General features: G+C 32.1%; 1 protein-coding gene across 1 annotated transcript in view; it reads right to left on the bottom strand.

Annotated features, from left to right (window-relative positions):
* Nucleotides 1–13,173, bottom strand: part of LOC131850181 (slit homolog 3 protein) — a 103,802-nt gene that overhangs the window by 27,578 nt on the left and 63,051 nt on the right. The window contains exons 2-5 of the mRNA XM_059200353.1: nucleotides 7,163–7,316; nucleotides 3,504–3,720; nucleotides 1,994–2,112; nucleotides 1,178–1,321 (exon numbers count right to left, since the gene is read on the bottom strand). Coding sequence (XP_059056336.1) covers nucleotides 1,178–1,321; nucleotides 1,994–2,112; nucleotides 3,504–3,720; nucleotides 7,163–7,315 — 633 coding nt within the window. The 5' untranslated portion in view covers nucleotide 7,316. The remainder of the gene's footprint in view (nucleotides 1–1,177; nucleotides 1,322–1,993; nucleotides 2,113–3,503; nucleotides 3,721–7,162; nucleotides 7,317–13,173) is intronic.

Genomic DNA, 13,173 nt, shown 5'->3' on the forward strand with positions numbered 1-13,173 from the left:
TGTGAATGAAACAAGTTGCAGGAGCTACAGGCTTTATATGGAGCAGGTGATATTTATGAGTCATTCAATTATAAGAAGACTATGGTACAAAAATATTAGTGAATACCTAATATTTTATAACAACATACTTACAAAAATAGACAATTTTCCACAATATTTAATAATTACTAACACTTCATGAGTTTTAGAGCTATCAAAAATCATATATGATTGAATGATTTCTAGAATCGAAAATATGCTTATAGTAATATAGCATATAATATTTTATTCAAGTAGTATAATTATATGATATTGAAGTTAAGTAATAACTTAACGTCAATATCCAGCATTGGCAATAACCTTGATTTAAATCCGTCGCTAAGTAATAGACCATGTTGGGCGCCAATATCATACTATTGGCGCCCAACATGGTCTTTCAAATTCAGTCATGGTCTTTTAAATTAACTATACTCCTCTGTCTGCTTATTGAATATATAGGGTAATTACAGTACAGTAATTACATTTTCCACGTGAAACTTCGGAGATACTTCCTTTTTTGGAGTATATAAAAAATATTTCAATTGACATAGATCAATTTTTCACTTAATAGTTTAATACAAACGTAGACACAATAAGACATTAGAAACTAGATTACTCTATATTATATGATATTAGCCTTAATTATGTAATAATCTAGAATATTAATAATAATATAATCATCCCATATCATATGCAGGGTAGGCAGAGAGAATAAACCCCAATCTCAGAGTAGTGATGAAGCTAGAAACGAATGATGTGTAAGTTGTCTATTTTTTTCTATAGTCTGTGCTTACACATAATTATTTATTTGATTTGCTATCGATGATACCTAAAGATCTGATATCGGTCAGATGTGAATTCACAATATTTAAACTACTGGGTCACGATGCTCTTAACAACGCTGTTATGTTTAAATATGTATAGAAGAAAAAAAATATGTTTAAAATCTATATATTACACTAATTTTATAAATTCGTAAGTGTGTCTATTTGTTGTCTCTTTGTTAACTTTTTGCACAAAACGACGGAACTGATCTTAGTAAAATTTAATAAAAAAAAAACCATTGTATCACAAAGACATAGGCAATCTTTTATCTCAAAAATAATCAGACTAAGTAGGTACCTGACGACTAGTATAAAATAAATAAAATTCACAATACCTTCAGAGTAACCAGAGTAGAAACTTTAAGTACATTTCCACGTAATCTCAACACAGACAATTTTACTAAAGGTTTGAAGGCCTCAGGAGATATCGCGGTCAGCTGATTATCGCTTATGTCCAAGTATGTTAAATTTCCTATGCCCTGTAGAATAAAAGCAGACAAATATTTTAAGTATGTATATAAAACTTAACGGCCTCGGTGGTTCAGCGATTTACACACATATACACACTGCACCGTCTTACTTGATTGTCGAGGGTTCGATTTCTTGAGCAACGTAAACATTGATATTTATGAATCAACAATATTTTTTATTAGTCTGTGTATTCTGAGTATATGTATTTAAGTATGTCTATCGGTTGCCTAATACCAATAACACAAGCTCTAATTAGCTTAGGAATAGATGGCGCTGTGTGAATAGTCCAAGGTTATTATATTATTTTAATATTAATAGCCTAAATAACATACGTACGTTATGAACGTATGTATGTTCACGACTATTATCCCATATAGCGTAAAAAAAGGCACAGTCTGGCGTCGATGTCGTGGTGAACGCAACACTTGACATATTTCGCTGGGTATACTATACTATTTGAATCCAACGTGGCAGTGATCGATCGAGGGTTGTTGATGTATTCTTCACCGAATAGTGAGTTAGAAATATTAATTGAACATGAACATATAGTTTTTTATGTTTATCAGATTTGAACTCAATACCTCTCGGGTGTAATTCGGCGTAGTAAACCACTAGGTTATGACCTTTAGCTTATATTACTGTAAAAAGATAATTTAAAATTTTTAGAAAATATGTAATACCTTAAATGAATTTGACTCTAGTATGTGTATCTTATTATTGGACAAATCTAATCGGTCCAAACGCCACAGACGTGTCAATGCTTCTGTTGGTACGGTGGGAAGTTGATTATTTGGCAACCCTGAAACAATATACATAATCTGTGTCACAAATCACCTTTATCCACAATAGAAAAACAACTCCCTAAAAATACGTCATAATGTCCTGCCTTCCATATCTACTAACTAATATATGTTGTACCTGTGCCTGTAGTTTCACCCGCAAGAAATTTATGACCTACGTGTTATTCTTACATATCAGCTATGTATTGTAAAGTTTTATTAAAATACATTCAGTAGTTTATTCGTGAACTAGCTACTGGCTCCGGCTTCGGCCAGTTGTACATGTATTATATATAAACGCTCCTCTAGAATCACTCTATCTATTTAAAAAAACCCGCTTCAAAATCCGTTACGTAGTTTTAAAGATTTAAGAATACATAGGGACGGACAGACAGCGACAGCGACTTTGTTTTATACTATGCAATGATGAAGAGTAACAAACATCCATCTTTCCATCCATCCACACTCACAACCTTCCAAATTTATAATATTACCACAGATAACATAATATTACATATATTACTAAGATTGGAAATATTATCTACTTTCAGATATATCAAAAGATACAGAGAGTACAACTAACTATGCTGAAATAAAATGCAAATTTTATTTCTTCCCTCATTTTACCAAATTAGTAAGATCGCTCCAACACATCGAGTATCCAAGATATTCACGGCGCGACTACGGCATTGGCCCCGAGAGAAATCTACTAATGCTCCAACCCGCACCAAATTAACGTAATTAGTGTAATCCACCTTTAATCTTCTCACATTATATCTATTGGCAACATTAAAATCTCTTTGTTATTGTGTGTTATTTATACAACTATAAATTCTAGGTAAACTACTAGATAATGCAGTAACGACTATCATTTATAGATGCTAAGCTATGGTTATCACAGGATATCAGTGCGATGCAAGACGCTGTATCGAATGTATCGTACTCGCCCTAAATAGGACTTCCGGATGTTGAAACACGTTTCATTCAATTTCCGTATGTAGTTATAAAAATACTGATGTAAAAATGATATATCACAGGATACTGAGATGCTTGATATCTTTTATACGTTAGCAATCCCGTACAGAATACAGTAATTTTACAACTGTGTCTCGGTTTTTATATTTTTACTATTAAGCTATAAGAGTATTCGTGATGTTGTTAGAAATAGGGACTATAACAATCCTTATGATGCTGTAGTACAATTCTTTCACGCATTCCATTGCATATTCCGGATGTTATAAATGCACGCTGCAAACAACAGGAGCAAAGCATGAATAAAAAATGTTGCACAACAGCACCTATTTTTTTCAATAAAGTAAAAGGCGTGAAACTTTAAAATTAACCTTTATATACAATGAAATCAATGAAAAATAACTCCTTAAAGAAACGAAGTTTTAAAATATTTACTTACCCAAAGCTAATAAAGTATTAGAAACACTATTGAATGCACCCTGCTGCACTCTTCTTATATCTCCCGAAGATATGACTAGACCATGTAAGCCAACGCCGGCCAACTCAGTTATTGAAGCTGATGACAGCGCCGAAACACCTCGTAAAGCACAGTCCAGTAGTGATACAGCGCTGTTTTTGTTTCGCGCCTTCTGCTCTCGAAGGTGGCGACCGATTATCTAGAAATAATATTTTAGATTTTATTATTTTATTATTATTTATAACAGCCTCGAGGGTCCAGCCCACCTATACTTCCGATGGTTGCGAATACGATTTTGTGAGAGGATTTATTTGTCTACTAAAATACTTAAGTATTTTAGTACACCCAGAGCGATACAAACAAGGTATCGGTCTTGGTGTTTACTATGTACATTATCTACTATTTACAAAATAATAGTAACTCCGGTCAATTCACACACCTTCACCTAGTCCAAGTAAAAAGATCTTGTATATTGGGTACTAGTATTATTATTTTTTTCTAAATACATACTGTATTTATTACTGATCTGTTTGTAGTACTGATCATATATATAGGCTATTTTTCCCGCTTACCATCAATTATATAAATTTGAATGAGACCAGACTACTAAGTGGATATTAAAATAAAGCCATTGAACTGTACTAGTACTGTGGGTATCAGTACAGGACAAGATCAGTTCCGGAACTTATTTGCTTTTTTAATATTTTTTAAATTAAGCTATTATATTTATTAATTTAATGTATACTACGCTGCGACTCGTGTGCTAAGGCATTAACCTACACATACCTCAAATCTTCAGGAGTCTCATAGAGAAATCAATAATCAATTTACATGTGTAATTTATATGAACATTTCAAGTTTATTCCGGTTTGATTGATACACAGTTGCGAGTTAGTTTAAATTAATGTAGTTTGTTTGTTTAAACGTCTACCAATCAAATACTACAGAACTTAATGTGTCGTATTTGAAGATTGCTGAAACTTTATGGTAGTTAGAAAGTTTAAGGGAATATAAATAGTTTAGTACAATTATACCGCATTCGTAATTCAAATAATTCAGAGTCGGTTCGAAAGGAAATGTCGGTATTAAATGAGAATGAGCCTGATGAACCACAAAATGAATTGTTACTATGTTGTATCTAATAATGTTATGCCTTCATAACTTTAATGCCAAATGGGGTAAATGCAATACTATGTTAAATATCAGCTAGTTACTAGCCCCATGTGGACCCACATTTTGCTAACTGTATTTAAAATCTAACGTCGTAAACATCTTACGTTGCTATTCTGGAGGACTAAAATATTATGTCCTGTAATTTGCATATTGTACTGTATATAATGTATACCTTCTTGAACGATTTCATCAAAAAGATTAGTTACAAAAAAATTACTGTCTTCAATAGGCCTAATGTTTTATATTGTAGGTATTCATAGATACTCGATTCGACTTCGATTATTTTTTATTTTTCACTACATTTCTATGTTTCATGTCATAGAATGCAGTATGGTAGTATAATTATTGAGTACTTGCAAAAATATTGTTTTATAGAAGTATGTGTGAAGTGTAATATCGTGATTGTATAATATCATGTTATCTGAAGCGCGAGCAATAGCATTAAATAAAAGAAAAGTTAAGATACTTTCATGTAAGCAGTATACATAATTTTTTTTTAATAAACCATAACTTTTTTTAAATTAAATTAGGTGGAACCCGGCTAATTAAACTCGAATGGAACGGATTGGTATACAATAAAAATATTATAGAACAAAATGAAGCAAGTAACAATGTATGAAAACTAGGTAATTCATATTTTATTTTCCTAGTAAACCCAATTGTTGTTTGTCAAACCAGCTAAGTTATAGTCGACATAAACGCAGTAAATCACCGTCAAGGTAAAACTCATGGTAAGAGCGGTAAATCAACCACAACTCGTCTTTCAGAAGCTTCGTAAACAAAAGCTATCGATTGACACCTGCGCGAGCTGACTGGACTTTGAGTAGGGTCCGACTGATCACACCCTTCGATCTCGACGTCAATAAACGTCTTACTGTATAGCCGTGTTGTTAAGTGCCTTTGACCGATTATTAGAGGGAAAATGTAACGAAGATATACATTAAGAGTATTCGGAAATGATAATATTAGTTACGATATTCACGAATTTCAGTAGATTTCTCAGATGATGAATTGAAGTAGGTACTTTTGTAATAATTTACTATTTTATTCCACAATATAAAGTTACGTCTATTATAACAACTTTTTTCAGACTATCCAAATATTGTTATTCGTTATAGAAAATAAGGGCTAGAGCAGAAAGTACTCAACTTTCTAACGGCTTATCCGCTTGAAATTTCCTTTGCCTGACAGATACGAGTTCGGTCTAATGGGACCACCAGCGGTTCAAACCTCGACTTTAGGCCATCGTAAATTCGATCCTCGTTTAAATGAGATCGGAGATCAAACGGAAATTCATATTAAGAAGTAAATAAACGCTAACGATATTATAAAAAAAATCTATATTGACAAACAACAAAATAGGTATTTTTGAAGAAATTATTAACATCAGATTGAAGAGAATCATGTCAAAATATTCATCAATCATTCTGGCAAAATATTTTTATTTTTACTCATTTTGATATTTTAAAAGAATTTTCTCATTTTTCCATAATATTTGTCACAAACTACTATATTTGAAAAACTGCTGACACCTACCGAAATTAACGGCATTGTACTCCAGTCGGCACATCACAACCAAAGTAGTCGAAACGTCGAGATTGCTAAAAATATTTTTTTAAATATTTTTTTTCCTATTGAGATCATACTAACTATATTATTAATGTGTACTAAATACAAAATTTCAAATATAAAGTATTTTTTTATACTTCCATAAGACTTATATCCAAAATTAAGGAAAATATCATCAAGAATCCATGTTTGTGGCCGTGATGGAAACGGCTGTTTGTTTTACGGTCAGCTTCCTTTATGGGATGGCTCTGAACGTATACGGGTTCGTAAATATCGTTTGGCTATACGCAATAATACCGTTTCAATTCTTTTTGTTGTTTCCTGTCGTCAAACTGACGATACTTTCCACAAAAGTGCTGGATTTTGGAACGACGTATTCGAACCTCGAATGCAAGCGTTTGTTTGAGAAATTGGGGCTTTAATATTGTTAGACTATTCTTTGATAGTTACAGTTTTGGTATTCTTTATAATGTTAACTATAGGTACCCGTAATTTAACCTCAAATAGTTTCAGATATGTAATAGATTTTATTATATTTACCGGAAAATAAAAGATACTGGCTACTAAAAAAAATATTGCCTATATCGTTCCTCGTGATGTATCTTCAGGTCAAATTTAATTTATATTTCAGCTGTTCAGAGCTTGTGTTATGGATACTACTGTATTCATGTGAAACTAACAACTGATAGATAGACTTTTTTTGGGTATACATATATGGTACACACAGAAAATACCCAGACCAATACAAACAATCATACTCATGAATACAAAATATTTTTACAATGCAAGAAATCTAGCCCACCAGCATCGGAAATAAAGCGGTGTCCTAATCCACTAAACAACTGAGGCTGTCACAGGAATATAAATGTAAATAATTTATTGGTCAATGAAATATATACCTGTAGCGCAGTATGGTCACCAGCACAACGCAACGTGTGCGGTAAATCACAGGAACATTCAGCAGCTGGCCGCGCGCTCAACTCTGGACATCGCCACTCCGACACGCTAAAAGATACTGCGCAAAGCATTGCCATTGCGCCCACTAGCCACATCCTGAAATTAAAAAATATATGTTAATGGAATGGCAAACAAAATAGCGCACTTGATGGCAATTAACAAGCTAAGTTGTCTAACATCCAGATTTAAATGATATTGTATAAAAGGTGTTGTTGAAGTGTGTGTGGTTTTTTTAAATAGTTGGTCGTAAAACTAAATAATCAGAGAGATGCCACTAGGAATATAATATATCCGGCAAAACATAGGCAAATCAAGTTTTTTTTAAATAATTCTAATTGGAATTGGTTCAAGGTACGGCCCACCTAACGATAAGTGGTAATCATCGCCTATAAATGAACAGCATTATCGACATCACATTAGAATCTGACGCTTGTGGTACTGCTCATACATTGCCATTCCGGAAGTCTAAAAAGTCATGCCTCTTTTCCTCAAATTTCATCTACATCTACTGAAAAAAGTGTTGCATTTCGAAGCCCTACTGGTGCCCTAATGCAGAAGTTGACCTTCAGCCGCTCTCTGAGTCCTCCCGCTAGTTCAAAGTGCTCTTTGCATCGTCTCCCATTTTCGACCAATGAAACAATACTAGACCAACATTTCAAACTGTACGAAAAAATATCACATAGTTTCTAAAACTGAAACTGAAAGTATACGTGAATCATTTCTACATCTGAAATCGTTGTAAAATTATTAAACGTCGTTCAGCGCAGGGTACCAAAGAAAATAGTCGTTTTAAATGCGATAAGAAGCATCTGAAGAGGCAATTCCGCTCATAACCTGTGCTACTTGTAAAAGAATCGGTACTGCAATATGTGTGGCTGGGACATAATGGGGCAGTTCCACTGAGTGACGACCGGACGACGCTACTGCACGGTGGTATAGAGAACGAGATGTAGCGATAGTTTTTGTTTTATGCAAATGAAATGATAAACATGACTTACTACCCTACTGCCAGTAGCCGGTAAGTCGTAACTGTCGCCTATATATGTGATCCACGGACATCACCTTATCAAAAGTCCCACATGTGGGGTACATGTTCGTCTTTTGCTAAAGTGATATCTGTCTATGTTATTTCGGTGGAATAAGATATTATTTGAATAATATATTATAGAAGTCTAGCTTTTCGTGGCCTTAATAAATAATATACCGTGTTCGTCATTACTAGTTTTTCCTAATTTATTATTTTGTATATAAAAAAACTTTTCGTATATTTATTTTTAAATTAATTGCATAAAACTCAACACTTGTGACTTATACCATATCATGCCTCAGGTCGGGACTTGGGAATAGGAGCAAATTACAGTACTATTGATAGCATGTGTGAAGGTTGACCGTTGACCCACTATCGTGTTACCTTTATACAACTATAATAAAATGATTGGTTTATTCCATTACTTTACTTAGTAAATATATATAGATAGTGTGCTCACGTCTTTAACTTCAAATCGTCTTGTCTAGAAGCGATGATTAGTAATTTATTTACGATAATTAAGTTTCATTTTAATAAAGTACCAGTCAGTTTCCTGCCAGTTCTTCTCGACTGTAGTAGTTATCCGCACTATATTATCGGAATAGAATATATTAAAAAAATATAATAATAAGAAGGTGTTAAATATTTAGCGGCTATAATTTATGTAGTGTTCGGTCCTTTGGTCTTGGTCTCTACACACACAACGACCCAAATGATAGGCTAAATGCGTATAACAGAATCCAACTAACATTAACTTTTACATAAGATACTGGCATCAGCAGGGAAAGGGAAATTAAATAATAAATTCTATACCGAATATTAGTGGTACTAAATTGGTGACCCACGACGTTCCAGTAGTTTACCAGTCACGGACAACTCTACAATTAACAATAGAATCCTTTTCTATTGCTATTATAATTTTATTCATATGCACAAATTCATATAACCGCCATCTGTAAACAAATCACGAATACGTACATAGCGTCGACTGATTTTATCATTTCAACTCCCTACTTATTTCCTGTAGAAATGATTTTAACTTTAAAGATATGTATTTGATATTTTTGGTTTAGATTTTTTTCTAATGTATTTCATCCAAATTTACCATATATTCATCCATATTTTTTTCTAATGTAACAGAATGCTTAAATACATTACAATTTAAAGATTTTGCAATTTTATCAATGCTACTCCTACATATTATTTCTCTAAACTATGCCCAAAAGTCAGTTAGTAATGCATAGATTTGTACGCTCCGTTTGCTGTTAAAACTACTGAATATATATCAGATCAATATACGAGAAAAGTTTTCTTAAAACTTCTGCAAAAGTCGGCCGCAGCGTGCGGTACGATTTAGTGGAGGTTTACGACCAAATAATTCCCAACATCCCTATGTTATATTACTTGCAACTATTCGTGGCACATTGTGCTATATATGTAGGTATAGTCTTTTTCTTTTGTTTGTTCCATTATTTATAGTTGGAAGTTGTTATGCAATTATTGTAATTAATTAAACCTGGAGCGATTCCCAGCTTAAGTCACACCGATTTCAGTCATATTTACCCCTTCAGTCGCCGTCTACTGGTTCAAATCTGATCAATAACAAAAACAATTTTGTTTCAATTTATGTTCATGAGTAATTATCCGAACACGACATTAGGGGCTTAGATAGATATTTTAGTCTTCTAGTATGACAAAGCATAATAGGTTTCAAGGGCTTCAAAAGTTAACACGTCGTCCGTAGTGCTGTTCATGTATATAGATGATGCGACGGTTACCGCTTATCTTCAGGCAATTATCTTGTTCGTTATTGTAAAAAAAAAATTGCTTCAAACCCTAAGATTTTATTGTATATGGCGATAGTCGTTATTTAATACGTATTATTAATTGATGTTAATAACGTGTATATACAAAAGTACTGATGCACATCACACATAAGTTACAATACCCCAGATCTTATTAAGTGTGTGAGTTGATTAATATACGTAATTTCTATGTAACTATATTTATATTAAAATATTAAAATTAAAATAAAAAAAAACCTAAATATTTTAACTGTACTAAAACATAAACATTTGAATTACATAAACAACGTAATTATTCCTACACAAAAGTCACAAGATCATACAGATGAATATTAAATATGGATGATACCAAGCGTCGCCATTGTCACCTTTTTGTGGATATACCCTTGTAAGCACAAAAAGGACACTCTCAGTCCACAAAAGGACTGAGTAGAAACTAATAAAATATTTGTAATGGAGTAGCTCAGTGGCACACACCCTTCATAGCCAATTTAAACTGACCTGCATTTCTCTTGAGTAAAACTCTTTTGATACTGTTTTAGTATGTCGGAAAATGGCGACGGAGGCCAATACTAGCGGTTGCCAGTGTCCTAACAATATATCACGAGTGTTAGTGGTTGTGACACCGGCCACAAGATACACAGTTCTGGGTGCAAACAGTGTTTTAAGGGTTTCATTTGCATTGTGATTTAATATTATGCTCGAAAAAAAAAAGGTTCCTTTTTGTTTTATGAAAATCTTTTTGACTTTCAAGTATCCCTTTTCTTACCTTAATATATATAATTTATCGGCATATGTATTTATTAACCAATTCTTGAAATATATATTTTAAATTTAGTGTACATATTTTAATAGATTTCTGGATACTTTGAAGAAACCTATAGTCTTGCATTTAAAAATATTCTTATTCTTCTTATTAGAAGATGTCCTCCTATCATCTTGCAATAACTTACATTTTATTACTTTGTTTATTTTAAATATATTATTGCTTTAGTTTACTTTAATTTAGCCGAGACAATGGCGGTTACAACGTTTTTGAAATACAGAGAAATTAAAATTACAAACAAAGCACGACCCCATTATTCTTCGGTATTGACTTTAAATTTGGAACTTTAAAAATGTAACAATATCCTGCACATTAAGAGGTTTGTTTTTTTAGTATCAAATACACATCGAAGACTATCCTTCATAAAGAAATAATTTTATGCCCATTATTAAAAATATATTAAACATGTAACTAAGTTCTAAAGATGATTAAGTGTGTTTTTACCAAAACAAAAATAACAAATAAACATATCTCAATTTAGCCACACAATTGGGTCGCATTTCCACAACCCAGCGAGAGATGGTATAACAGCATTGAAAAGTAGGCGTTTTATTTGAACTCGGACAATTTACCAACGGATCGGTCGCTCAGGGATTCCAATCGCTTCCGAGAGTGATTTTGGCTTTGAGTCGCGTAGTTTTTCAGGCGTTAGAAGAACGTCTGTTACGTGACGAGCCAGTCAAATGGATGAGATAATAAAGCGGTACGATTATTTTAGCCTTTTAGAGCCAAGCGGTGGATATTAGAGGTCGTAGGTGGGACGATCTATCTTGCCACGGATACCGGAGTTTGTGACGTAAACATTTATATTTTTATAGAATTATAATAATTAACTTATGAATTAGAAGTACTGCTGATGACGGCATTTTTTGTTTTCTAAATATTAATTTGTTTCTGTTTACTGTAGACTTTGACCTTAAGTTATAGTAATTACACTTTTTTAAACTTTGTTCTTTTTACTAATTTAATGTATTTGAGTCAATATTGTTTTATATCAGTACAACTAGATGGCGCTGTACGAATTCATACATTATTCTACTACAGGTTTTTAAGATGTTTTTGTTACACTTTATAGATATGTGTATTATTTTTTATGCGCTTGGATGAATATGCTGTTGTAACCTCATATCTGTATTTTCATTCAATTAGTACGAAACTCTCCTGATCTTCAGAATCTCAATTGTTCATAATGAATTGACTATGTTTCTAGACATATATTATTTTTCTATATAAAATAGTGGATAGAAAAATATAAACAATATGTAGAAATATTGCGTTAGGCACAGTAATAATAGGCAACAAACTTTCATATATACATAAATGAAAACATAACATGAATATATGCACTTCTAGTGACAGCATGATAGAAAGACAGAGGACATTCCCATAAACATAAATGACTAACTGAATCACTCAACTTCGTTTGCTTAAAATAAGACAGGGAGAAGAAATATTTTTTCTATAAACTCCGCTTCTATTCAACACTAAAATAATTTCTGATTGTTTTATAAAATATACTACTTCTTAATTATTTTAATCATTTTAATAAAATAAAAGAAATCTAATATCAACGAGAGAAAGTAATGAATGAAGTAAATATTAAATATAATATAATTCTATTAAATATATAGCTATATTATATAAGTAGTTTATTTTAAATCGTATCAAAGACTCTAAACATCTAACTACTTATTTATTTATGAAGGACAAGAGTAATTTTGCGGTTCTAATAAGCATTAAATGACTAATGAAATGTTGCTAAAATATTTCAGAATATTTCATATTTGAAAACTTCAACAAAATCTAATTATTTTCGTTTGACAATCTGACAAGCTTTTACCGTAGTCTTAATTAATTTTGTGAAGGTTTTATTAATAAAATAGGTACCTATTTTCAACTTCAAGTAGTGTCGTTTTAGACATTTTGGTTAAAGGAACTGAAAATAGATATTTCTAATCTATCACTAATACATTATATAAAAAATAATATATAAATAAATAAGTCGTAGGTACTTATTTATTATATTAATTATTTAAAGAGCGAGATGCATGTTTCATGCTCGTTCATGCTTATTAAGAGACAGTTTTCCGAATGAGCGGTAAATTAAAAAAATAAGTAACGACTATTAAGATGTGCTTCAATGTAAGTTTGTTTGAATATATAATTTTTTCTGATCTATTCTGTTTTAGTTTTCCTTTTCTTTATGTAAAGAAATGATAAACAAGCTGACAGCACATCTAAATCCCGTTGCCACTGAAGATTAAGATATCTGCTTCTACATCTCCTGAGTTTACT

This window comes from Achroia grisella, unplaced genomic scaffold (genome assembly GCF_030625045.1).
Source record: "Achroia grisella isolate CSIRO2021 unplaced genomic scaffold, CSIRO_AGI_Agris_v1 utg702, whole genome shotgun sequence".
Lineage (NCBI taxonomy): Eukaryota > Metazoa > Arthropoda > Insecta > Lepidoptera > Pyralidae > Achroia > Achroia grisella.